Genomic DNA, 26,931 nt, shown 5'->3' with positions numbered 1-26,931 from the left:
GTGACAAACACTGCTTCCTTCAGCGGTCACCACGGCCCCCGGGAAGAGCCAACACACCTGTCTTACAGGTGTAGGCTCTACGGTCAGACACCCGGCGTGAACCGCCCGAGGCCACACAGCCGAGCCAGGCCCCGCCACACTCTAAACCAGAAAAACAGCTCGGATGAGTGAGGTTTCCTCCCAAATTGACATGTGAGCAAACACCTCTATGTTTAAGAAAAAAGGAGTGGGGGGCAGTATCTTCCACAAAAGCTAACCAACACTATAAATTGTGCCTACCCTTGCCCCTCCCAGCCGGCCGTGTGGGCAGCACTGTGGCCAACGGCGCTTCACGGAGGCCACGGGGAACCGCCCAGCAGGGGAGTGTGAGGTCTCTGCGCGGGTCCGAGTGCGTCCTCTCTGAGGACGGCGGTCCAGAAGAGACCAGAGCTCCCAAGAGGGTAGGAAAGGCCAGTGACATCCCAGCCCCCCGCCTCCCTGCTCCCAGTGCGCGCTTGCTGAGGGGTGGGCTTGGCTGCGTGCAACACGGGCTCATCACGCTCTCCCAGGGATGCCCAAAGGGGGCGCCCCTACAACCCCGCTTATACACAAGGAAACCGGAGCTTGAAGAGGTCAAAGGACGTCGCTCAAGGTCACGCGGCCACAGAGCCACCTCCAAACCCAGGAGCCCGAGTCCCACTGTGAACGTACTCTTCCACGCAGTGGGCGGCTGTGACGATCCACTCGGGGGTGATAATGGAGCCCCCGCAGACGTGGACGCCCTGGACGTGCAAGCTGACCTGCCAGGGCCAGTCTCCCAGGGCGGCATTCATCCCGCCCACGATCCGACTCTGGCGGCCCATCTTCGTGTTGATCCCGCACTCTGAGGGCGACAAGCACAACGCAGCTGGCCAGTGAGCAGAATCCGGGCCACCCTGCACCTCCCCGATACCACCCACGGCAGCCTACGCCCAGACAGCTCCCGTCCCAGAGGTCCCGCCACGCAGGGGGACAACTACCGCCGCCTCCAGTTCCCGTCTGCTTGGGGCCTGATTTTGGAGAACATGCCCTGGTCTCTTTTTCGTTGGAGGGATGAGAGGACACTCTTACCCCCTCCCCGCAGGAAGTACCACTTCTGCTGACACCGTGATTCCAGACACCCGGCTGGGCGTCTTGAATGACAAAGGCCCTGGGGTCTCCTGAGTCCTACAGGTGGCTGGGGGGCCAGAGGGCAGGGCTGGAGGGTGGGGCAGGCACCACGCCCTCTAGATACCTAAACAAGCTTGAGCCCAATCGGGCTGGGAGGCTACTGCCAGGACCACTGGGACATGTGGCCACCGGGAGCATCTGCTAGTCTCACCCCTTCAATCGGAAAAGCTGAGCTTCAGGATGGAGAGCCCATAAAGGATCGGGACAGGCCGGCCCAGAGCGGGAGCACAGGACGGAACCTTCCCTCCCGCTGAAAGGCCTGGAAACGTAAGTAACCCAAACATAGGCCTCCAGCTCCACTTCGGGGGCTCAAGAGTGGGCCCCCTTCTCTCTTCCCATTCCCAAAGACACAGGGGAGACGTATCCGAAAGCACAAAATCTCTCCTTTCTCACACACAAAGAGGGAAACCAAGACTCACTCACCTATACAGCGTAAAGAAACCACTGTTTTTGAAGAACAGGCATCACTACAAAAGAAAGAAAGTTTTGGTCACAATAAGTGAGTTGACAGTCGACTCTCAAAATACTTAGAAATGAATGTTTTCTCCCCCAGCGCCCTCACTCCCCTGCCTCCCCAGACGCGCCGTGGACGGGTCCGTGATCGAAGGCTCGAGTCAGGAAAGCAGAGCCACACGTGGGACAGTGGTGAAGAGCAGACCCTGAGTGTGGGTTCAGACCCCAGCTACTTAACGTCTGTGCCTCAGTTTCCCCACATGCAGAATGGGCTGATAACAGCACCAACTCCTAGGGTGGTCTGGAGGGTGAGCACGCAACGTCAGCCTTATTTTTATTCTGGAATTTTAAATCATCCTCCCCTTTTTTAAGGGAGCCATCTGGAAACTTCAGTTTCCCATGACTGCTTTACGTTTATCGCACAGAAAACAATACAATCAATTATTTGCCCGGGAGCAAAAGATAACAGAGCTACTCGTTTGGGAGGTTAACATTCGAGGTTCAGATGAAAAAGAGATGACTGGTGCATTGTGTTATAGAGCGAACTTTCCTCCAATACGCTGAGGAGGAGCAAAGCTGCCCTGACATCTGGGCATTCACAGCTGGCGGCCGTCCACTGCCCCAAACAACTCCACAGAGACCACCACCGGGCCAGCCCATTGCTTCGTGAGAAAGCAGGACTCAGACACCCATGGCGACCATCAGCCCCCCTGCTGGCTATGGTGCCTGGGGGTAGCCTGGCTTCATGTCACCCACCTTCTAGAAGAAAAGCACTGAGACACCAATCCAAAAATCATCCTCGGTTCCGGACAGCGTCCAATCCAGAGCAAATCCCTGCTTCTCTGAACCTTCCCCAAAATGACCCAACGCAAGCCCCAATCCTATAAGTCGTTTACAACACCCTTCTACCGACAGGATCTACGGTTCCAAGGACCACAGGGGTGTCCGGTGGCTTCTGGCTGAGGGATGGTGGCAATGCCAAGCGAAGCACATCCCCGTGGAAAGCTGTTTCCTAAGAATCCTAAGGTCGGTTCTCCCTCTACAAGGAAACGCAGCTGTGCAGTCACCAGCCTCCGGGCACCTGTGGCCACTCGGACGAGCCCCACTAGCAGCCAAGAGGCTCAGCTATTGGCAACGTAACATCTGAACCTGTAAGAATTTTTTATGAGGTCATTTGAGCCAAACTGACAACAATGGCTGGAGAGCAAAATCGGAATGGATTGAGAAAATGCTCCGGAGAATGGCAGCTCCGTACCTCATTTTATACATTCCAATCAAAGGGGGAGACGGAGGGAGGGTGCCGTGAAACCCACTGGTGACAGACTAGGAGGCGGGAGAAAGCACCGGGGGAAACCTCTGGGGTTGGATGGACAGTAAAATGACAGACACACACCTCTTACGTGGGTGGGTGCAGGACTGCTAACAGTCAACATGGTAATAACGACAATCGGGGGATTTGTGGTCTCCGCTCCGGTGCGGTGATTGTGCTTTGAGGTGGGGGGTGGGAGGAAATTACTTTGATATTCTAAAGCTTTGTTATCTGGTTATGGTAGATGCAAAAAAAGACAACAAACAGGCTCCGTGAAGGCAAAGATTGACCTTTGTTAGGAAAAAATACCGGCCTAGGACATGCCCACCCGCCACGACCTGCTTTTAGTCAGAAAGTGTTCATTTCAGACCATCTATGTGCTTACTTTAGGTCTCTGGGTTTGCAAGGCGGCCACGCAGGCCTCCCCTGAGTTTGTCAGGTTTAGGATGTGGTCCCTTTTTGTCCGCAACTTAAAGGACAACTTCTGAAAGCAAAAGGAAAGCGCCCCCCCCCCCACCACGTGGGAGGACACCGCATGCCGGGCACACGGCCGCCTCTGCTCCCTCCGAGGCTGCAGCCCCTCGTGGGTACCCACGGCGCTCAGAGAGATGGCAGCCCCCCACCCCTGCTCCGCCCACCCGCGTGGCATCCAGGAAGACAAAGCGACATCAGCATTTACCAAGAGCCGGGGCAGCTGTGTTTGGCGCCTCTGCCGAGTGAACCGCAGCTCCGCTGTTTCGATGGGTACACCTGGCCTCTCACAGCCCTCCCTCCTGGGCTCACCTGTCACATTCCGGGGGACAGCCAGGCCCGGGAGGAAATCAGCCCCCCCACACCTCAGCCAGTGGCCACCAGGAATGCAAACCTGCTCTGGCCTCCCACTCACAGGGAAGGGAGAGGAGTGATTCATTCATCCTGCCCTGAAACGGCACCTGGCCTGCGGGGAGGTGATGGCTGGCTAACCACCTGGGAGGAGGGACAGGGACCCGGGAGCTGGGGCAGGCCCTTCACAAAGGGCCCTGTGTCTTTTACATGAAAGAACATTCAGATAGTGACAATCCTCGGGAGACTGTAAACATTTTAAATACACGCAAAACAAATCGAGTAGCTTCGCCACCCCTCTTCCCCACCCTCCTAGCCAGTGACGCCATCAATCTGGTGTCCTGTTGTTTGGGTTCATTTCCACCCACAGGACGCACTGTGACCCACCCAGGACATACTGTGACCCACCAAGGAGCACTGTGACCCACCTGGGACCGCAAGTCCGCTTGGAGGAACAGGAAATGACGGCTGACCTGAACCAGCCGCTCCCTCCCAGGCTCTCCCAGGACATCCTGGGAAGCAGGACTTTTGGTGCTAAAACCAGCCAAGCAGGATGAGTTGGTCACCCTGCTGGGACCCCGAGGTGCTCTCTTGGTTTCTCGAGACCCTTCCTGACACAAAGTAGGTTCAGCGCTAATGTCTGATAGTGAAGAAAATAAAACCGACTCTCTGTTCTGCAATGTCATCCAAAACCAGAAGGCAGAGGGCAAAACATGGCACATAAACCTCCCCCAGAAGGAGCCCAGGGCCGCTCAGGGCAACTGGCCCTGCGTGGAGTCCAGGCTCCATGCAGTGAGAACTCAGCCAAACCCGGCGTCGCTGCTCAGGAAAATCAGACTCGGGCCAGTGACGCCCCGCGACGTCCCCTCGCCGTTCTCATTATAAATTTTTCCAAGGGGAACAGAAATCACCAAATACCTGTGGTAGAGCTTTTTGTGGAGGTCGGTGTTGCCGGCACTTACGTTCAGCTTCATAAAGCTGGTGGCCCCGCTGTCATCCACTATCCCTTGGCTAGAATAAAAACTGTTCCTGAAGAAGACAGAAAATCGTGCTTACATTAAAGGTTAAGTCGTAAGCGACCACAAATCCTGTGCTGTACCACAACGCTCGCCTTGCAAGAAGTTCAGGTGAAAGGGAACGCCTTAGCGCTTCGGAAAGTCCTCCATCAGTGGTGCTTCCAATCCAGTTTGGGTTAGGATAGAGAAATGAGACGGAGTCCTGGCTGGGGCTCAGTGGTTAGAGCATGGGCCCTTGCACCCCAGGGTGGAGGGGTCGGACTCCCAGTCAGGGGCACGTACTTGGGTCTTGGGTTTGCTCCCCACCCCGGGTTGGGGCGCATGCGGGAGGCAATCAGTCAATGTGTCTCTCATATCAATGTGTCTCTCTCACATCAGTGTTTCTCTCCACCCCCCTCCCCCCGCCACTCTCTCTGAAAAGCAATGGAAAAAATACCCTCATGTGAGGATTAAAAAATAATAAAAAATTTTTAAACAGAGAGAAACGAGAATGTGGATGCTCTGACAACATTTACGCACGCTGAAGTGCCCAGTTATAAATTCAGGTCCTGGACCGTGACGGGAGCTTCACTACGTCATTCAACCTGCAGTGGGGGGTGGCATCTTGAAGTGTTTCCTTGGCTGAGATGCATGGTTTTATCAAGTGGTAGGTAATTCACTTTGAAACCCGGCAGATAGAGGACACCCTAGAATTGCACAGAAGCCACACAGGGCACCCCACGGAAGAGACGGTGGTAATCAAAGCCTACGGCCCTGCCTCGTGGGGACAGGCGGCTGCCGAGCGGTTCCCAGGTGATGCCCTGGGGAGCGCTGGCTGGGGCTCCGGGAGGGGACGCCCCCTTCTCCTGCACATTCCTTGTGGCTGCGGGCAGGGAAGACTTCTCTCGTGCATAAGTCCGATGATGAATTCTCTCACATTCAGTGGTCTTCACTGCCTCCCATGTGCATGCCCTGAGGGAGGTGCAGGGCCTGTTCCTGCCAACCTTCCCCAGCCAGCCTCCCCACTCACTGCAACCCAGCTCCCACCAGGGGGGCCCTGGGTCTGCATCCTGGACCCTGGGGACCGCAGCACTGGGTGGTCCTGAGGAACCAGGAGTAGATGGAGGTCCAGGCAGGGCTGGGTGGGAGGGAGCGACGTTCACGAGACACAGGGAGAGAGCAGGGGTGGCTGTGGTGGGCAGGCGTCCGACCCGCCTGACCTGCTCGCACTTCCAGGGAGCGGCGGCGAGAACCACTGGCCTTCCTTAAGTGTCTGCCTGTCCCTGTCACCATGGCGCCCCAGCTCCGCCGTGAGGCCGCGGGCCCCGCACTCACCCGTAGCCCATGTCCTGGCACGCTGCCTTCCCGTAGCTCTCACTCCAGCCATCCCGGCACACGGGGTACCAGGACTTCCTCTGGGGTGAGTACACCTGAAGGATGAAGTTAGGTCCGTAGAGACGAACTGCATGGAGAGAGACGGCCCGCGAGTTTCAGACAATTGTCTCAACTCCCTCGCGAGCCCCACCTTCCCCCGGGACACAGGGGCTGGGAGGTGGCCAGTTCCCCCTCCCCAGGGTGCTGACCACACACGAGGGAGGCCGAAACCTCCTCTCTCCCTGCTAAAAAGTGCTCTTTACCCAAAAGAATGGAAAACAGAGACTCAGACAAAACCCTGTACACAGACGGTCCCTGGCAGCACTATTCACAGCAGCCAAAAGGTGGGACCCCCCAAGTGTCTCCGCCAGCGGGTGAATGCCCAACATGTGGCCCATCCACGCAGCGCGGCACCACGGGGCCGCAAGACAAACGAGGCGCCCACGCACGAGGCAACATCCAGGAGCCCTGAGGATGCCGCTGAGCGACGGGTCTGGTTCCATTTCTACAAAATGCCCAGAGTAGGACGTCCGCAGGGACTGGGAGGCGATTACTGGTTGCCTATGGCTTAGGGGGTGGGAGGAGGGATAAGTGGACGCCTGCTCAGGGTTTCCTTCTGAAGTGACTTCTAGAACTGACTAGAAGAGGCGATGGGGGACTTATCTGTGAATCTGTAAAAACCTCTGAATTGAGATTAACTAAAGAACTTACACGCATATGTGCATAACCCATGGACACAGACAGCAATGCCCTGAAGGCGTGGGAGGGCAGGAGTGGAGTGGAGGGGGTCAGGGGCACATCTGTAATACTTTCAACAATAAAGATACATTAAAAAAATAAAATAAAACACAAGTCAACAATAACACATAAGCTGGGAGAGGGATGTGAGATTAAATGTTCTAAAGTTTCTTGAATTTATCAAGAAAAATGCAGATATGTCGATTATATTTAGTTTAGATAAATCAAGGGTGCATATTGTAATTTTTAACGTATACACTGAAAGTAAAGAAATGGAAAAATAATATATAACTTCAAAAAGCATATGACAATAAAGTGAAAAAAGTGCTAAGTCAATGCAAGAGAAGGCAGAAAGAGGGAACACAAAACATGGAACAAGAAAGCACATTAACAATAAGAAACCCCACTGAGCTGCACACTTTAAAAGGAAGAATGTTACAGTATGTGAATTATCTCTCAATGACACTACTTTGAAGAAACACTTGAGCAGGACAAAAGGTTTTTGAGGAACGCTCCTTGGGCAACCACTTTGCGCAAACCCGGGACCCGGGCAGAACGCCCAGGGATGTGCCCAGTTCCTGGTGTACGGCTCTGCCTCTAAATTCACCCGTGTTTTGCCAAAACCACAGTTCTTTTGTTTAAAGAGATAAAAACCATCGAAATCCAGTGTGAGCCCCTCCCAGTTCCAGTCTTTTCTCTCTCTCTCCCTAGAGACCGCAACTCGGAACTCCGGGCCGTCTCGTGTGGGAGCGAAGTCAAGCGGGGACGCACGGGGGGGGGGGGGGATCCCTACGGGACTCGGATTACCCAGAGGGACATTCAAACCCGCACTCTCGGGTTTGGGGGAATGACTGTGGGCTCGACGTGTAAAATGGGGGGCCGGCTATTCTCGGGACTCATCCTTACCTCCCCCCTGGGGCCCTGACTTGCTGGACAGACTGACTGGCATTCCTCCTGAAACACCAGCCTTGGCCTGGTGACTTCCCAGGGCTCCCGTGATGATTCCACGTGCCCCCCATGAGTTAGCCGCCCATTAGGGGAGTGGATTATTCAGGGCTAAAAAGAAATGAGCTGTCAAGCCATGAAAACACACGGGGGAAACGCCAAGGCCTGTTACTGAGGGAAAGAAGCCAATCTGAAAAGCTAGGTAACAAATGATTCCAACTGCTTGACATTCTGGAAAGTGCAAAACCGTGGGGCCAGCGAAAGGCTCAGTGGTTGCCTGGCCCTGGAGGAGGGGCTTGGGGGGGATGAACAGGCAGAGCACAGAGGATGTTTAGGGCAGTGAAATGACTCTGATGGAGACAAGTCATTATACATTTGTCCAAACCCACTGTGCAAATGTAAATACACTGTGCATTTGTCCACATTATCGGGAGTGAGCCCGACTGTAACCTCAGGTCTTTAGTTAATGGTAAGGTATCGGGATTGGCTCCTCCGCTGTAACGCATGCACCACACCAACGCGAGGTTAGAAACGGGGGCACCTGTGAGGGGGGATGGAGCTCTATTCTCCGCTCAGCTTCTGTCCACCGAACCCTGCTCTAAAAAATAAAGTCTACCAATTTTTTAAAAGTAGCCAGAATTAAATATACTTCCAAAACTAAAAGTAAAACTGACACCAGGTGGCTCGGTTGGTTAGAGCGTCATCCCGAGCCCCAGGGGTATAGGGTTTGTTTGCAGTCAGGGCACAGGCCAGGTGTGGGGGACCGATGTTTCTCTCTCTCCCTTCCTCTCTCTCTAAAATCAATGAGCATGGCCTCCTGTGAGGATTTAAAAAAAAAAAAAAAAAAAAGACGTGGTTGAAAGAGGTAGACATTCCATTCTCGATTTGCGGATAATTTGGGGGATGTTTTCCCCCTTCCAACTATCCGCACTCAAATGCTAGCCAGGAAAAGAGACAGCTGGCGCAGCAGAGAGCCAGAGCTTGTCTCAAGCAGTTTTGTTTTTTTCTTTCAGTATCATTTTTTTCAGCTTTACTGAGGTATAATGGACGAATAAAAATTGTACATACTTAAGGGGTACAACTTGGTGTTTGGGTGTTTTTGTTGTTGTTTTTTAAATATGTATTTTATTGATTTTCGAGAGAGGAAGGGAGAGAGAGATAGGAACATGGATAAGAGAGAAACATCAGCGTCGATTAGCTGCCTCCAGAACGCCCCCTACTGAGGATGGAGCCTGCAACCCGGGCAGGCGTCCTGACTGGGACGGGAACCAGCCACCTCCTGGTTCATGGTTGACGCTCAACCACTGAGCCACATCAGCCGGGCGCTTGGTGTTTTGATGTACGCATGCTCCCAGCACAGAGACGAGGCATTCACCTCTGAACACAGGTGACTATGGGGGCGGCTGAGGCGGGCCGGGGGGGCCCAGGCTTCCTCAGGGAGAAATCCAGGAGCCAGGGCCCCAGGACTGACAACGCAGGCCACACGGGTGTCTCGCGTGGAAGCGAGGACGTGCAGGAAGAGAAAGCTCGAGAGGAGGGCTGCCGGGGAAGGGAGATGACCACGATGTGCAGTCTTCCCCCGGCGTTAACTGTACGGAAAGGTATCGGCTCAGAGGACGACCTTGAACTCTGGGGGTGGGTGTCAGTGACATTACTCAAGCATCCCTTTCCCTGCAACAGCCACAAATGCAGAGCGTGTGACCAACATTACATCTTAAACTGTTGCTTGTTTTCACTACTGTGCGGGACACCGTGGCAGACGGGGGTGGGGACGTCCCAGTGACCGGCCCTGTCGTGTCCCTCCCACCGCTGTGCCGTGAGAGGCGAGGAGCACACCCTCTCTGAGCCTGTCTCTTCATCTGAAAATCAGGGTTAACCCAAGGTTCCAGGTAGGGACTCATGACGTAATGGACCGACGGGCCGGACACGGGCCTGCCCCGCGTGCCCCGGACAGGGTGGACCCTGGCGCCCGACCCCCGGCTGTGAGCCATCCCCACTCACCACACTGGTTCTCGTCCTCCCCGCTGGGACAGTGCAGGATCCCATCGCACCAGAGAGAGGCACTGACGCAGGTCCCCGAGGAGCCGCACTCCATCCCCGACACGTTGCACTTGTTCTCCGCTTGCAGAGATGGAGGGAGACACCCGTCAGACTCAGGAACCGAGGAAACTGCCCCCCACCCGCCAGAGTCCTGTCACCCACCCCACATAACAGAGGGAAAGAGCCTTCTCCCCTTCGTTTTAATAAGGCGGGGATATGTCCTTGCTGCAACAAAGCAAAGAAAACAGGGCCACAGTCCAGCAGCCCAGGCCGGGGAGCTCAGTTGGCGAGAGAGTCATCTGGATACGCCAAGGCTGCGGGCTTGATCCCTGCTCAGGGCACATACAAGACTCAGCGGGTGACTGCATAAATAAGTGGAACAACGGATCGATATTTCTCTCTCTCAAATCAATCAATAAAAATTTTAAAAAATATATTTTAAAAAAAGGAAACAGGGCTACAGGCCAGCAACGCAGAGCTCCTAGTCACACTGCTTTCAGAGCCGAGGGAGCCACCCCAGCCTTGGATCTGGACAGGCTCCACGGCCTCTCTGCACACGGGTGACTCCACGGATCTGCAGGGCCCTGGGCTGATGGAAAAGGCCTGAAGGCAGGGCGAGGGCTCGCTGGGCCTGCAGCCGCCACTGCTGCGCTCTGAGATACGGGAGGCCAGGCGTGGCCCCGAGGCGGGGAACCTGTGCTCAGGGTGCCAGGTGGCACCTAGTGCCCCAAACCGCTGGGTAAACTTGAAATGCTTCTCCACCATGGGTCAACATCACACAAACGGAACGGGGACTGTGACCACCCAGATCAGGAAAAGGCACGCAACCCAGACAAGGAGGTTGCCTGCTTCCAAAAATGGTCAGCCACGTATCGCCACGGGGAAACAGAAAGAGGCGACAGCTCATTTTGCAAGAGGGAAACTTCGGGAAGGGCTGTGGAAGGGACCCCTGCCCAGAGAGCAGGGCCACCAAACGCTCAGCACACCGTGACAGCCCGAGCACCCAGCGCCTGGGCTCCATCCCACCCTCTCCAGCATCAGAGGGGCGGCTCCACACTTACTGAACTTCCAAAGCAGGAGAGCGGCCACCACGCCTCCGGCGAGGACGATCACCAGGGCGAAGGTGACGCACAGCGCTTTCTTTGTCTCTGAGAAAAAGAAGCAAGTGTACAATTTATTGCAAAGTTGTTTCGAAGTCACTCTCAAATTTCACCCACTACTTTTATGACATAGCTTATCAAGAAATAATAATGTCTTATGCATTTAAAAAATGGGACTTTTAAGAACATGTCCTGGGAGGTCTTAATTGTTTCCATAGCACTAAACTTCATGCTAAAACAGCAGCCAGGATATAAAGCAGCATGCAAGAAAGTTAGGCTCTTTTTAAAAAGTAGGGTCTTAAAATTATTAATGATTCATGTAAAAACTGGCTGAAAGAGGAAAAGCATCTTGTTTCAGTAATTACAAGAATAAGAAAAATAATAGCAATGTCCCCCAGACTGTCACCTCCAGGTCAGTGGTACTCAAGGCAGAAGAACTGTCCCCCCCAGGCTGTTTGTGAATGACACTACAGACCCACACTGTCCTGTGCCGGCCACGAGCCACATGTGGCTACTTGTGCTCAATTAATTGTGGTAAATTAGTAAATAGTTTATGTAAATTCAGTACTTAGTGGTCCGTGTGACCGCTGGCTACCATGCTAACACAGCGGTAAGTTCTGGGCAGTGCTAACATATGCTGTTTGGTCTGAGAGCAGGGACATTTTCAGCTAAGAATAAAGACTTTGGCCCTGGCTAGTGTGGCTCAAGTGGTTAGACCGTCGGCCTGTGCACCGGAGGGTCACAGGTTCAATTCCGGTCAACCTGGGTTGCAGGTTTGATCCCCAGCCCCAGAGGCAACCATGCAGATGTGTCTCTCTCACATAGATGTTTCTCTCTCTCTCTCTCCTCTCTCTCTCCCTCTCCCGGCCTCCCTTCTACTCTCTCTAAAAATTAAAAAAATTTAAAAAACAATGGAAAAAATACCCTCTGGTAAGGATTAACAAAAAGACAGACTGGAAAAGGTAACCAATGTCCTCTAGTCAAAACAAACTGACCTGCCGTGTAGGTCAGAGAGTACGCCAAAGGTTCAGAGCACAGCGCCAGACACGCTCACCCCCAGCAACTCCCACGTGGAGGGCGGCCCCAGGCCCAGGTACCCCTGGGAGCTTTCCTTGGAAGGAAGGGGGAGCGGGGAGGGGAGAAGGCATTTAAACGGACCCTCCGAGCCCCGCAGTTTATTCAGGACACCAGCGGGAGAGGGAGACAGCGTGGGAAGGCTGGTGCGCCCTCAGGTACACACCTGTGCTTCTGCGAGTCAACCAGCCAAGTTCAGCTTCTGGAGTGGAGAGACCAGAGCTGACCTGTTGATTAGGGTTCAGAGCCTCGCCTCTTGTTTTGTTACCACATTCTGCGAATTCCACAGTCTGTTCCTAAGCTGCGACAGGCTCAGCAATCACCTGGGGAGCCTGGTAACCAGTTTCCTGGCGGTGGCCCCGCCACCAGACACTCTGCTTCAGATGGGGGAGAGGGAGGCCTGAGCTTGCAGCGCTGACAGGCCTGCAGGTGAGGTCAAGGCCACTGGCCTGAGGGGAGCCAAGCGCCACCCCGCCGTGCTATCACACCTTGGCCTACAGTGGCTGTGTCCTAGGCAGGCAAGGTGGAATCAGAGAAGCCACTCTCTCTGGGGAAATTCCAAATGGCCTGTATTACCCATTGGCCATGGATAATCTTTTCCTTTGGGCGACTTCCACGTATGTCATTTTATCTAAGAAAAAACAGCTTGCCTGATGAGTTAAGGAATGTTAAGTTAGGTAGGCTTAAGCTCTCAAGTGTGTGGCAGGCAATCTGCCCAGCTCTCACCGGGAGCGTGTGGGCAGCGGGCACCCCCGTTTTCACCTGTGGTGGACAAGCATTTCGTAATCAGAGTCTGCTCGGTCCAGACTTGACTTGATGCTGGTTTACAACTGTGTCTGTTGCTGAGTTTAATTAGAACTTACTACTCATTTACCTTCATTGTGATCAATTTAGCCTCTTGTTGATTCAGCCCTACTGTTTCCTTTTTTTCTTTTAATATGTTTTTATTGATTTTAGAGAGAAAGGGGAAGGGAGAGATAGAGAGAGAGAAACATCGATGAGAAACATCGATCGGCAGCCTCCTGCACACCCCCTATTGGGGATCAAGCCCGAAACCTGGGCATGTGCCCTGACTGGGAATCGAACTCATGACCTCTTGGTGCATGGGACAACGCTCAATCCACTGAGCCACACCGGCCAGAGCTGGCCCTACTGTTTCTAATGCTAACCGTTCGCATCACAGGCTTGTTGACCCCCATTTTCCAAAACCTAACTGTGAGATGTGTATGCCTTGTGATTCGATGTGAAACACCTATGGCTGTTGCTAAAGCAAACAAGTACATTAAGTCCAAGAATGTCCCTTGTACTCAGAAAGGCCCCGGGGCAAGAGGTGACACCTGGAAGCTGAGAGCTTTGACACAAGGAAGGGCAGGCTAGGGGACAGGCATGTTCAACAGCCCAGCCCAGCAGCCCAGGAGAGTTGGCCACAGAGCTGATGGGAACAGAGAGCCCACGAGAGAGGGCAGACCGCCAACTTGGGTTCCGCTGCAGGAAATAAATGCCAAAAAGGGTCCTACTTGAGGTGCACAGTGTCCTGGACGGGGACTTGGGCCGCGTGAGGACGCCGGGCGTCGAGGTGTGCGTCAGAACCCTCGGGGTGTACTGGGGCACCGAGGGCGGGTGGTAGGGAGCTGGATACACCGAGTAGGCGCCGGCCGCCGGCCGCCGCGGCGGGTACAGGCTTTCGGGCTGGTAGCCACGGTTTTCGTAGTAAGGCGCAACGCCTGGCGGCAGCCCCTACACAGGAAGAAAGAAGACGCATGTGGGCAGCCCCGACGGCCCTGGGGGCTAAACAAATACCCCGCTGTCCCCGGCCAAGACGCTGGAAGCGTTCTCCACATTCTTTCAGGGTGTCGATAATTACACCAAAGGCTGAGCTCACCTAGAATAAAGGCTAACCAAGTTTTCACGAATTGTCAACAGGTTTTAGTTTTGTTTGTTCACTATGCATTTTTTTAACATATAATTAACATGTAGTAGTATCATCGTTTCAGGTGTACAACATAATAATTCGATATTTGTACAAATTTTGAGATGACCACAATCAGTCTAGTTAACTTCCATCACTACACATGGTTAACATTTTTTTTTCTTCTGATGAGAACGTTTAAGATCTATTTTTTTAACAGCTGTCAAATATGCGATGCGGCAGTGTTAACTACGGTCACCGTGCTTACGTTGCATCCCAGGATGTACAGCTGGAAGTCTGTGCCTTTTTGACCCCTTCACACATTCACTTTTTAAGGAGAAGTGTAGAAGTCTGGAATGAATCGACACCTTGAGAATGGGGTGCAAAGTCATAAGCTAGCGATACCAGAATTATAAATATACCCATTTTACAGAGAGGCCCGTGAGTGACAGGTTACGAAACTCACCTATGCATGTTCTTTGCAAATCCCTTTTTATCTCCTCTTTTATAAAAGTGTACCTTACTCACCATCTCTTATCAACAGGCACGCACCTGGTTTACAATTAGGGGCTGTTTAACAGTTTTGCCTAAAAAATCTTCCTTAGACAGAGCATGCATTTTTGTGGACAGCGTGTGGACTTCCGTAGCTATGTCCCTGTGGGTGGAATTTCTGGGCCCAAAAGTGGAAAATACTGCCCCAGCCATCGCATTTTATTCTGGGCTGCAGCCTTGGGCTGGTTTCTATGTTCTCAGAAAGCTCTTCTGCTCTTTCTCCTTAAATATTGCCTCTCCAAGCCCACCCTTCAAGACCCACCCCCCCGCAGGCCACTCTAGACCCTGCCATCCTAGCTCCTCACCACGCCCGCACCCCTCAGTCACCAGCTGCCTGGGAGGCCACAGTCGCCCAACTATCAGCATCTAAGGTCCCCCGGAAAACTTTCTTCCCACTCGTTAATTTCTCCCCTTCTTTATTTCTCGTTGATTGTGATCTCAGAGAGGACCTGTACTCTGAACAGAGGCAACTTAATGCTTAGAATTTTAAACGGAGCCTCCAGGGAAGCATAACTATAAAGGAGCCACATGCAGGCTCCAGGAGTTCACCTCCACTTAATAACCCACCAATACTCTCCTTAAAGAGTCTCAAGTTAAAAATCTAAACCAAGCAGCAGACAGGAGGAGAAATGAGATGTAATCTCGCGCCTAAATGGGCACCGGAGGTAAAACCAGCAGCACGTGTCCGGCCCCTATCGGAAGCATCTGAGAACATGCCATCCACCCAGGAAAGTCCGCAGGTGGTCGTCCTGGCAGATTCCCAGGCAGCGGATTTGAAATTTAAAATGGACCAGGGAAAATAATATATCCCAGGAACAAATAAGGGAGGGGAGGCCAACGGGTTTATTTTCCAGATTTAGGATCTAGAAAATTGTTAACCACAACTCTTTACTAAATGCACTTATTCCAGGTATGAGATGAGCCTGTGAGACATGACAGCGAACAAGGATAGTGCATGTCTCCAGTGGGGGGGGTGTCCAGGGAGAGAGAGAGCCAGCCCAGAGTCCCATTTAGTCAGGACCTGTCCCAGCGTACCAGGCAGCTGGGGTACATGACAGTCTGCGGGCCCATGTATCCTACATGCTTCCCTTCCCTGGACTTACCTCCTCTTAGCACCATCCTGCCCCCATCTGTCCCCACTCTGCCCGTCCTCGGCCCCACCCCCCCCTTAGCGCGGGAAGAGAGGAGGCCCAGGTGAGAACCCACATCCCCCCACACCCAGCCAACAGCTCTGGGACTCCAGGCTGTGCAGCTGCTGAGCCGCCACACCCTGACTCCTGCTCGCCTGCAATGTACAGAAGGCCTTGACCAACACCACAGAGCACACACAGTCCCGGCAAACAGCTCTTAAAGTGCTGGCCGACACACCCCCGGAACTAACAGGGGGAACGGGGAACATTCCACACTCCTCCAGGAGGGTGGCAGCTAACCACTTACTGAGTTTAAATCCATCCTGACTTGGTCAGCAGCATCAAGTAATGGTAGGTATTGGGAACGTTCAAGGCGACCTAGGAGAAAGAACGACAAATGTTACTGTATGTAATATTTCCATATAGTTCGTTTCTAGAAGACCAGTTGAGCAAGAACTAGAAGGCTGAGTAGGAGACAGTTACCTCTCCACCGCTTCTCACAGAAGGAGTCTGGGACTGCGGCTCCCCCCAGGAGGCTGCACCTCCCCGAGGTCACCCCGACCAAAAGGAGAAGCCGGGGAACACATGCAAGGTGACTCATAGCCTCAAGTTCAGCAAAGGCCCCGGGTGGGCAAACACCTGGGGTCACCTCCTGGCAGCGCCACTTCCTGGAGGTATCACTGGGCAATAACTGAACCTCTCTAAATCTCGGACACGACAGACAAAGTCACGGGCACCGTGTTGTTCTGTTGAGGATTCCACAAGCGGGAGCAGGCAGAGCCGGGCGCCGGGTGACAGTGGGTGCCATCAGATGCCACCTCGCTCGTGACTCCAGAGAGGGCACCCGCCGGCACCAGGGAACAGCCACACACCCTGAGCAGGTTAATAAACACATACTTTTAAAAAAAAAATCTGTATAGCACATCCACACCCACCCACGACTCCATTTACTAGCCTAAATCCAGAAAAGAATTTAGAACTAACCATTTGGAGAGTTTCTAATAAAAAGAAAGCTGTCATTTGCTTGCGGACGTCTGTGACTAGTTCGCAGTAGTAGCTTTAAAGACCGTCCGCATGAAAAGCTCCATAGCACAGCCCCGCCTGACACCCCTCTCCCTCTGGTGAGCAGACGAGGGCTTTTAGCCGCCCCTCCCTGCTTTCTGGCAAAGACCAGAGGATGCTCAGGGAGGGCCTGTGCCATCATCTGTGTCCCCTGTGAGAAAGCTCTGGGCGCCGACGCTGGCCGGGCCCGGTCTGACAGCTTCCACCTGTAAAGTGCCTGGCGTCCGGCAGGAGCTCAAACAGCAGCAGGCAGCACTGCGTGGGGGTAAGCCCAAGACCTCCGGGGGAGCCTCTGGATCCACACCCCAGCCTTCCTTCGCTAGCTGTGACCTGGGGCAAGGCAGTTAGCATTTCTGTGCCTCAGTTTCCTCATCTGCAAAAGGAGGTGACAGTAACACCCATGATGGGGCCATTGGGGGTATGAGATGGGTTGATGCCGGTGACGCTCTCAGTGCCTGGTGCGCAGTAAGTGCTACACACGTGTTTCCTTTAAATTAAAAGTGACTGATTTAATAAGGCTGATTCACGTTGCGCAGCCTGCTGGGGGCGGGGGGGGGGGGAAGGGCTAACCCTGGCATTTGCAGATTCACCTCTGGTGAGTGCTCACAAGCTACCGGCCTGAGGTCCACCAGCTCTGAAAACCCAGCGAGCCAAAGGCGACAGAGCCCTCCTCCAGCACCCCAATGCCTCGCTGTCCCCTGAGCAAAATTACCACGATTCATTAATCTAAAAATAACAACTACATGCTAGTAATAAAAATATGATGGTTTTTTTCATCTTGGGAAGCCTCTTTGAATAGGTCCCCCCAAATGCACCAGATCATTTACTTAATCTTCATGTGAAAATATATATAAGAACCAGCCCGGTTGGGTGTGGCTCGGTGGTTGAGCATCGACCTAGGATCCAGGGAATCGTGCTTCGATTCCTGGTCAGGGCACGTGCCCCAGTTGCGGGCTCGATCGCCAGTTGGGGGAGTGCAGGAGGCAGCTGATCAATGACTCTCTCACCGTTGATGTTTCTATCTCTCTCTCTCTCTCTCCCTCTCCCTCTCCCTTTTTCTCTCTAAAATCAATAAAGATATATTAAAAAAAAAAAATAGAATATATATGTATAACATTTAAGCCTTTAAATGGTGTGACTATCACATATAATATACCTTTCCTACCCCTGCACCATAAGGAGAGAGCCTTCTAACATTTGACATCGATCAGCTCAGTGAACTACACTCCTCTCTAGTCTAAGCTGGAAAAAACTTGTCACTCTCCTAAGATTACTCTCGAGAGTCCTGGCTGAGAGCGAGGGCGTTCTCACCCCTCTGGTCGGTCTGCTCTCGGTGGCGGTCACCGCCTGCGCCTCTGAGCTCGCTCACCAGCTACAGGTCGAGATGAGGTTTCAGGAAATGAAAACCCGATCCCACTGGCGGCCTTCCCAGTCGAGGAGCCCTCTGAAAGGGAGCGAGGAATCGATGCTCGCAATCCAGGCTTCCTATTCACTCAAGATCCCTAACAGCGAGACAAGGAAGCCGGGGAGGAAGGCACACAGGCAGCCACGGCCACGAACTGTCCAGCGAAAGCCCGGGGACTTATCCTGTCTCATCCAGCGGGCCCGCGGCCCACAAAGCCTTAGACCCAAAACCACCAAGGGTGCCCAGATCGGTCACCGGGACTCTGGACTAGAAGACGAGAGTTTGCTGCCTATAATTCCCTCTGGCCAAGAAGAAGGGATGGGGGATGTTCTCCGGATGGGACGATGGGACGGGGTCTGAAAGGAGACCCGGAGATCACCTTCAGTCGGCTCTTCTTCCAAAGGGGTGTCCACGCCCACACGAGATAGGGAATCTCTGCTTTCTGAAAGGAGCCAGGCAGCCGACAACACTGTGCCTCGAATGTTCTTTCCTGTCACTTAAAAGTCACCGATGATTGTTCTTCCTTCCCCAACACCAGCCTCAATGATGCATTTTCCTTTAAGTGACAAAAGAGCAAATGTGCCTCGAAGCTCCGGACCCCGCCTTTTGTCAGCCACATGAATCACACAACAGACCACGGTCGTTTTGGTCCACTGTGGGCCTTCCTTTCAGGGAATGGAGTCACACCTGAGTCACCTGCGACCGAGCCGTAAAATCCTGTTGCACCTCATGACATAATGAAGCCTTCCTCAAACAAGAACAGTCTCTTCTCCTAGTCTCTTCCTTCTGGACAGCTCAGCAAACATTTGCTAGTGGCCAATTTGGAAAACCACCAAACTAGTGCAAATGAGCTCAGTATCACAGGTGCCACCTCCCATCCAGGGGGCAGGGGTGTTCCCTATAACGAAGGCTTCGCCAACTTCACCACGTGCTCCCCATTCATGCATCTGCTCCACCCAGAGCTCCACTGGGTATCTTCGAGGGGCTGCAGGTGTGACATCTGATGAGGCCCACCTTCCTAGACCTCAGATTCTGTGTCCCTTCTTCAAACTCCAAAGCAAGCAACAGCAGTAGACACTCCCTCTCCAATGAACAAATGACCCACGAGAGTCCCTATGCCTCAACTGCTGCACAAAATCATGAGATCCAAAAAGATGCTCTCATACCTGCTGGGGACAGCACACTGTTAAAGTTACAGACCGGTGGCTTTAAATAGCAGTTCAGCACAAACAGTGTAAGGCAATCAGACAAATGGCACACACAGTGATGAGAGAGGGACAGAGAGGGAGAAACAGAGAAAGAGGAGAGACAGACACCGCCTCAGAGGCACTGCCTACATCATCCAAGTTTCTTTTTTCGATGAATGCCTCATTGTCCCAACAAACTTTTTAGGGCAGGAATTGGGTGTGGGCCTTTTTTAGTTTTAATCTAGCTTGTATCATATAAAGAAACCGTTCCAATATTTTTTGAGCTCCAAAGGCCAGATGAGTAAGATGTAAGGTAACAGTGGGCCAGCTGGAAAACCCTCACCTGGACGAGCCCCACAGGTCCAGCTGAGCGAAACTGAGTGCCCGCTAACGCGACAGCCGGGTCCAGGCCTCTCCAGGAGGGAGCACGCAAAGGCCACTGGCTGGGGTTTGGAGAGCTTGCCCCAGCTCATCTGCGAATGGGCATAATAAATAGGCAGGGCTGTGGCAAGGATGAAGTCTTCCCAGTACCAAGCCCAGAATGTGATGAGCCCCACCAACAACACAGTGACAGCAACTAGGATTACCTTCCGGTGTCTAAGGGGCTGTATGTGGAAAAGGGACTCCCTTTACTCCGCGTAAATCCAAAGGACAAAACCAGGATCCAAGTGGTCAGAAATATCAGACAGGGAAACTGTTTCCAACAGTGAGGAAAGTTCAAGTGTCAACTGGGTCACCTTGGAAAGAACAGTTCTCAAACCTAACAATGTTTGACCCAATCTTGGAAGATCATTACTCAAGAATATTCTAGAACAGAACTGGGCGTTAGCTGGGAGGCCAGACATGATGATCTTTTCTTCTGTGTGGTCAGAAACTCGAAGAAGGAGCTCCAAGCTCACCGTCCCTAGAAAACCCAGATCAAGGGCTGAAATGAGGTCAGGTGCGGTGCCCTGCCAGGACGGCCTCTTGGAAGACAATGACCTTAAAGGAAACCTGACACTGGGTCTCAAGCCACGTACGGACCAGCAAAAATAAAGACCGGGCTTTGTTCCATCTTCCAATTCAGCTCTCACTTGGAAGTATTTTTCTAGCCCTGGCCGGTGTGGCTCAGTTAGCCGAGCGTTGTCCCATGCACCAAAGGGTCACAGGTTCGATTCCTGGTTAGGGCACATGTCCCGATTGCTGGCTCAATCCCCAGCAGCCAATCGATGTTTCTCTCTCTCTCCCTCTCCCTTCCTCTCTTTCTAAAAATCAATGAAAACATACTGGAAGGAAGGAATTTTTTCTAACAAACGTCCTCTGGACTGCTATTACCACGCCCTCTCCTCAGCCCTCCTCAAGCACTAATTCTTCCGTCTATTCTGCCCTTGTGTGAACTTCCAGACTTCAGCAGCCACAACCGCAAACATGTAGTGCCCTCCAAACATTTCATCTTTCTTGTCGCATTTCTGCACTGCACCCCCTCTAGCACGCACACCGCACCCCATTAATGCCGGATCGCTTACCTCTGTCTGTACACACACACCAAATGCCTGCAATTGTCACCTGGAGCAAGTCTCTTCGTTCTCCCCCCTGACTCACCTCTGATAAGAGCAAAAGCATGTCTTCGGGTCACCTCCCTACTTCAAATACCACAGTATACCACCCAAGTGACCGTCCACAGCCCCACCAGAAAATCAGCGTCTGCCTCGCTCCCAGGGCGCTTCTGCTGCCTGTGACATTTTCTCCATGTCCCAGTTCCTCTCCTAACCACTGTCCAGGTCCCAAGCTGGGGTCTTCTTCCTGCCTGACCTCAGACCCTCCCCTAGACAGTCTCCCCAAACAGCTTGTGTGATCAGCCCGGCCCTCTGCTAGTCTCGGGGATTTCACATATAGCTGGGGCCAGGATGCTCAATGGCATAGGGGCACCATGTGTCCCCTTTCCTTATGCCAGGTCCCACTGCCCTGGGGACTTGCAAGCCAGAGCTCCCCAAGGTGGCCTCTAGTGCTGCTGTACCCCAAGCCAGGAAGGGGCTCACCAAGCCCAGCCCAGTGCAGCTCTCAGCTCTTAGGTCCATCACACCTTTGCAGCCCATGCCCAGAGGCCACCGGACCCGTCCTGGGCAGACCCAATCTCAGGGTTCCCTGGCAGGCATCCTGGAAAGTAAGGCGGGGAGAAGAAGAGCAGCAATGGCTCAGCAAGGGTGGGAAGATCCAGAGCAGTGGGAGAGAACAGAGGAGAGAAAGCCCTGGGGCCTTGAACGCCCTTCCAGACCCTGCTCTACACTCCTCCCCAGCGGGGACGGCTTCCAATCCTTAAGCAACCCAACTGACCAGTTGATAAACTGACCCAGTCACCTTCCCTTTCTGCTTCCATGCCCAAGGCTTAGACTCAAGAGGTAGTTCCCAAACCTGGAATTTTCTGGAAGGTGTAGGAAAAAGACTACCTGCTCCCAGAGTCTGATGCAGCAACGGGAACCAAGGCAATGATCCCATATATGTTACAAAGGCCCCCAGGACTCCTGCCACAGGCTTAGGTGGAAAAGAGGGAGAGTCACAGCCCGGGGTCCTGGTTTCTGCTTCCTGGTGGTCAGCCCCCCACCCCAGGGTGGACCCAGGGGAACAGTCAGCGAGCGCACTTACAGGATGACGATTGTTACCGGCATACTGTCCTGTGTGTGTGACTAGGCGTCACCATCTATAGGACATTTCACCAGCTTGTCCCTCGATGCCGCATCACCCAAGGAGGTCGGTCCCACTGAGGAGTGCCAGGCACTCTGACGGGCCACACTGGAAGGGGGCAGCACATAGCCCAGGTGGGGCTGCGCTGGGCCTCTGGTCTTAGGTCAGAGGGACATTAGCCTGGCCCACAAGCAAGCCCCTTGCACATGAGGATCCCCAGGCCTTGTCTCAGCTCCCCTTTCTCCTCTCCACTGGCTTTCACACATTCAAACCTCCTGGAGGAAAGCAAGGGAAATGACATGTGCCGAACCCAGAGCCAGATGGCCTGCCCTCATCCCCAGTTCTCCCTACAGGACCTTGGACAAGTTATCTCACCTTTCTGCCTCAGTTTTCTTCCAATTGCATTAAACAGGGAAGGAATGATGCCTGGCTAGAAGAAAGAGCCACGTCCATGGTTTCTGTTATTCTAACACCCATTGTGGCCAAATTTGCTCTTACAGTTAAGGTGACTGGCACAGGGCGAGGCAGCCACCCTGTAAGGTGCCAAGCTCCAGCAACAACACACCCCTGTTGTAAGAAGGTTGGCCTTGGAGACATCAATAAGAAGGAAGTTGCTGGGGACCAAACAAATGACCAAACCAAGAACCAAGGCCCATGCTACTTCCCAGTTGCTATTTTTGAAAAATAAACAGAGGTTTCAATGACCCATCTGCAGGGGTCCCGGCCCAGAGCCGCCCAACTCCTGTGCTGTTGGTTTGTTTGCTCAGTGGAGCCCTTGCCTTCTCCTCTAACCTCATCTGCCCAGCAGGGTCTGCTGGGGTGGGGCATGGAGGCAGGCCCCGTCTCTGGCAAAGTCGGGGGGAACAGGGAGCAACCTTCTAGTGAATTCCTGGGGGTATCCCCATCACCTGTACCCCCACTCAGCAGGCTGCCTCGGTGCCTGCATCCCAGGTCCGCGGCCACACTCCGGTCCCCACCTTTGTACTTCCTGGGGGACCTTCCCACCTCCCCGGCAAAGTCAACAACCCTCTCCTCACTTTAGGTTTTCTAAACATCTTGGAGCTCCGCGAGGCTGCCTCTGTAATTTTCCGTTCTTAGGGGGAGCGCCAGGAGCCCAGGGTCGGTGGGCCTGCGTCGCCCCTTATCTTAGCCCGGGGACTGGCTGGCGGGTTTGAATGGGGGGGGGGGGGTGCGCGCCCGGAGGCTGGGCCCCGCGGAACCCTGTCCCCCAGGTCGATCTCGGGTGCCATGCCATCATTTCCCTCCCAAAGGAGCCACTGGGGGGATCTCCCCGGACCAGGCTCCTTGCCTGGGCGTCCGAAAAGGGATTCGGGGCCACTGCCTGCGCCCTCGGGAGGCCCCGGCCCTGCTGGACTCCGGCTCGGGGCCACCGGCGCGCAAATGCCCGAGCAGGAGCAGTGCCCGCGGCCACCTGCAAACAGGGCGTCTGTGACGTGGCCGCACAAGCTGTAAGCCGTCAAGCAATTCTCCCGCTGGGGCAAGGTGCCCAACGCCCGGCGGTGCGCTCGGCCGCCCGGCCGCTGGCCCGAGTCCGGCACGCGGTGGACCGGAGCGCCCCGAGTGGGTGCCCGGAGTGGTTGGCTCTTTCTCACGGCTGCTGGGAGCGCGAGCCCAAGGTCCAAGACCGCTGCCCCCGACGGCTCCCGCGGGTGCCCGGTGCCCAGGTGGCCGGCCCACAACAGGGCCGGGCCGCGGGCCGGGCCCCCGGGGCCGCCGAGCCCTCCGCGCCTCGCGCGGGGACCCTCCGGGCGCCTTTCCCCACCGTCCCCGCCGCGCCGGCCTATCGCTCCCGGCATCTCAGCGCGGTTCCAGTTTCTCCCCACCTCCGGAGGGAGCCGGGCGGCAGGAGGAGTTCAGGTAACACTCGGGGCTGCAGAGATTTCCCCGAAACAAAGAAACGGGCTGACGATCCCCCGTCTTCCTCGTTCCCGAAGGAAAGCGGCGCACCCCCAGTCCCCCATCTCGGGGCCACAGAGGGCAAGCGGAGCAGGAGCCGGTTCCGGCCGCGGGGACCCACCCGAGGGACCCGGAGGCACCCTCTCCCCCGAACAATTGGCCAGGGACTCGCGGGACAGTCAGCCCCGCCGCGCAACGCCGGGGGTGGGGGGCTCCGAGCGGCGCGCCGAGGGGTCCCAGGCACGCGCCCCCCCGCCCCCGCCGAGCGCGCTCTCCCCGCTCCGCCCTGCGCCCCGCACCTGCCGCGCTCGCGCCGCGCACACCCGGCCTCACCTCCCGCCACCCCCGCCGAGCACAGGGGTCGCCCAGGTTCTCCCTCCGGCGCCGGGGATCCCGCACCCCGTACCCCGCACGGACAGGCTTACCTGCCCCTCTCCGGGCCGGCGCGCCCGCCCCTCGCCCTCCCTCCTCCGCCTCGAAGGAGCTCGCGTCGGTCTGTCCCGCGCGGGAGTCTCCGACCCTCCCGGGCTCTCGCTTTAATCCCGGGAGGCGGTGTCCGAGCGCCCAGGGCGACACCCCCAAGTGCAGGTCCCGGTCACATATGGCTGGAGGAGGGGACTGGCCGGAGCTGCGGCTCCAGCGGGGCAGGTCCGGGAGGGGGGAGGGGACAGGAGGGGGGAGGGGACAGGAGAGGGGCGGGGGCGGCACCTCGGGAAAGCCCGTCACGCGCTCCAGGCCCCGGCCCGCGGCCGGACCTCGGGCGGGCTCTGCGGGCGCCCCCGGCCTGGTTTCCGCCGGCAGTTTCGGGCTGGGGAAGAGAGCGTCTCCCTCCCCAAGTCCATTGGACCTCGTCTGTCGGGGCGCTTCCACCCCGGGGACGCGATTTGGACATGGGGGGCAGGGTTCGGGCGCGCGCGGGTGGAGACCCCTGGTGAGCCAGCAGCTGCTGCCTGGAGAGCTCCTGTAGACGCCGCCCCGGACCTGACCCCCCAAGCCCCGCCTGGCCTCTGTGCCCTCGGCCACGGGCCAGGAGTCGGCCTCTGCGGACCGCTGACCCAGGCACTAGCGCCCCAGGACGCCCCCGCTTGCCCAGGACCCTCCCTAGTGCTGAGGCATGGTTCCCCACCCCCTCCCCCCACACACCCCTCCCCCCCACACCCCCTCCTGACCTTAAGAGTCTCTTTTCAATGCTGTTTGCAACACACCAGCTAATGTGAATTGCTTTAAAATAAGGTGGAAGCACAAGAAAACCTACTTCTTCCCAAGTCACGTGCTGCCTTGGCTCAGCCTCCCTCCTGGGCAGGTCTCCCTGAGAGCTGGCCTTTCCTAGCTAGTTTTTCCACCCTCTCCTTTGCCCTCACCCTTAGATCCGCAGGAGGGGACTGTCCTGCATGTGCCCTGGTCCTACCCACCTCTGGTCCTTCCCCGGCGTCCAGGTTATCCTAAGTAGAAGAGCCTCCACACCATCTTTAGCAGATAGGCCGGGGGGCTCCCTAATGGTGGCAGTGCACTTGCTTTGTATAGCGTGTTTGGAGCCCCCCAGGAATGGCACCAATGTTTCCCAAACCCCTCATGTCCACGACCCGCCAGAGAGTCTGTGTGTCTACATTCAGCCCTCCTGTGGTGGTTGTCTTCTCGACATTCACTTCCTCTTATTTAGGCAGCATTCTGGAATTTTCGTTGGGGTGTACACACCTCCCAGGGGCAGACCAGCAGCTTGGGGAGCCAGCTCCACCCAGTGCAAGAGGTGGGCATGTGGTTGGTCTCTGGCTTAGCACCTGAATCCTGTCCTCTGCCACAGTCCCTGCTGCAGAGCTCAACACACAACCCGCTCCGGCCAGTGGGATGTGGAAGAGAGGTTTCCTGGGGCTGGGGGCATCGGGGGAATATGTCCCGCTCTCCTAAGGAGATTTCCAGAAACTGTCTTCCTTGTGCCTGGTGGAAGGAGCAAGTAGTCCCGGAATTGTTGGCTGCCCTCTTCCCATCGAGGGAAGCTGGTCCCTGGATAAAAAGCTCCCCGTCCAACCCAAGCGCAGAACAGACCGAGGGATCTCGGAGGGGAGGGTGCGGGGCAGGAAGAGATTAACCAAAGTACTTATGTGCACAGCCCGTTGATAGTGCCGTGAAGGCCTGGGGAGGGTGGCAGCAGGGTGGAGGGGGTCCATGGGGGGAAGAAGAGGGCACATCTGTAATACTTTCAACAATAAAAATAAATTTAAAAAACAAAAAAACCCTACAGCATAGAGATGACCAGAAACCCAGATCTCCCTGACATCACAGGAATCGCTGAGTCAACCCAGGGCTGCAGTTAAGGCCCCTTCAGGGCTTCTTTGACGAATAGAGGTGGAAAATCAGAATTGTTTACCAAGGGGAATAGCTGTGATACAATGAAAACAGAACAATATGATTATATATTAAAAATAAGCAACAGAGTTCTGTTCATAGCAGTGTGGCAGCCCAGGTATCTTGAAATAAGGCTCACACTGCAAAACAGCAAAAAGAAGGCTGGACAGAATATATAGTTAATATCCTTTAAAATTACAGCTGAATTTGCAAGAAAATTTAGGAAATCCTCTGACACAAAAGTGAAATCTGGGCATATATCCAGGGGAGTGTGGGAGGAATCCTAGTGGCAGGCCCCTGAAATCACCTAATCACCTCAGACAAGGTCAACGCCCCCCACCCCCCCAAGCTGGGAAGTTGGCTAGGATGCCACCATATCGGTCAACACCCGAAACACTTCTCTCAGAGAAAGGATAACTTTTTAAATAAATTTATATCCACCCCACTGGAGGGTGACGACCAGTAAACTCGTCTATATCTTAGTCTTAGCTCTCAGTGGAGGAAGGCTCATTGTCTCCTATAACTACAAGCAGGCCCTCATTCGAGGATTTAGGTTTTAGACCCAGATTTCCTCTAGCTTTGTGGTCAGAAAAATATCAAGCCACGAATTTAAAGTGGCTCTGGATTGGTAATGGCCCAGGCACGTGGCAGAAGCAAACTCGTATCCTCTCTGGTGGAATGCTGCTTGTGGTGGTTAATGCCGCGTGCCCGCCACAGTGCTAAGGGA

The 26,931-nt window shown here is 54.7% G+C and overlaps 1 protein-coding gene across 4 annotated transcripts in view; it reads right to left on the bottom strand.

The window, feature by feature from the left end:
* The window catches only part of TMPRSS2 (transmembrane serine protease 2), a 31,336-nt gene extending 6,190 nt beyond the window's left edge, over positions 1-25,146 (bottom strand). The window contains exons 1-10 of one of the 4 annotated variants that reach the window (XM_081138676.1): positions 24,287-24,374; positions 21,906-22,052; positions 15,937-16,007; positions 13,556-13,775; positions 10,926-11,012; positions 9,826-9,945; positions 6,103-6,229; positions 4,691-4,801; positions 1,612-1,655; positions 691-862 (exon numbers count right to left, since the gene is read on the bottom strand). In XM_081138676.1, the coding sequence (XP_080994802.1) occupies positions 691-862; positions 1,612-1,655; positions 4,691-4,801; positions 6,103-6,229; positions 9,826-9,945; positions 10,926-11,012; positions 13,556-13,775; positions 15,937-15,951 (896 nt within the window). In that variant the 5' untranslated portion in view covers positions 15,952-16,007; positions 21,906-22,052; positions 24,287-24,374. Of the gene's footprint in view, positions 1-690; positions 863-1,611; positions 1,656-4,690; positions 4,802-6,102; positions 6,230-9,825; positions 9,946-10,925; positions 11,013-13,555; positions 13,776-15,936; positions 16,008-19,626; positions 19,757-19,870; positions 19,978-21,905; positions 22,053-24,286; positions 24,473-25,030 lie in introns of those variants that run through there. The other 3 variants (XM_081138673.1, XM_081138675.1, XM_081138674.1) reach the window with 3 other exon arrangements.
* Positions 25,147-26,931: the final 1,785 nt, after the last annotated feature.

Source organism: Miniopterus schreibersii, assembly GCF_964146895.1.
Source record: "Miniopterus schreibersii genome assembly, chromosome: 5".
In the NCBI taxonomy this organism is placed as follows: domain Eukaryota; kingdom Metazoa; phylum Chordata; class Mammalia; order Chiroptera; family Miniopteridae; genus Miniopterus; species Miniopterus schreibersii.
This window is presented reverse-complemented; position numbering and strand designations above follow the sequence as displayed.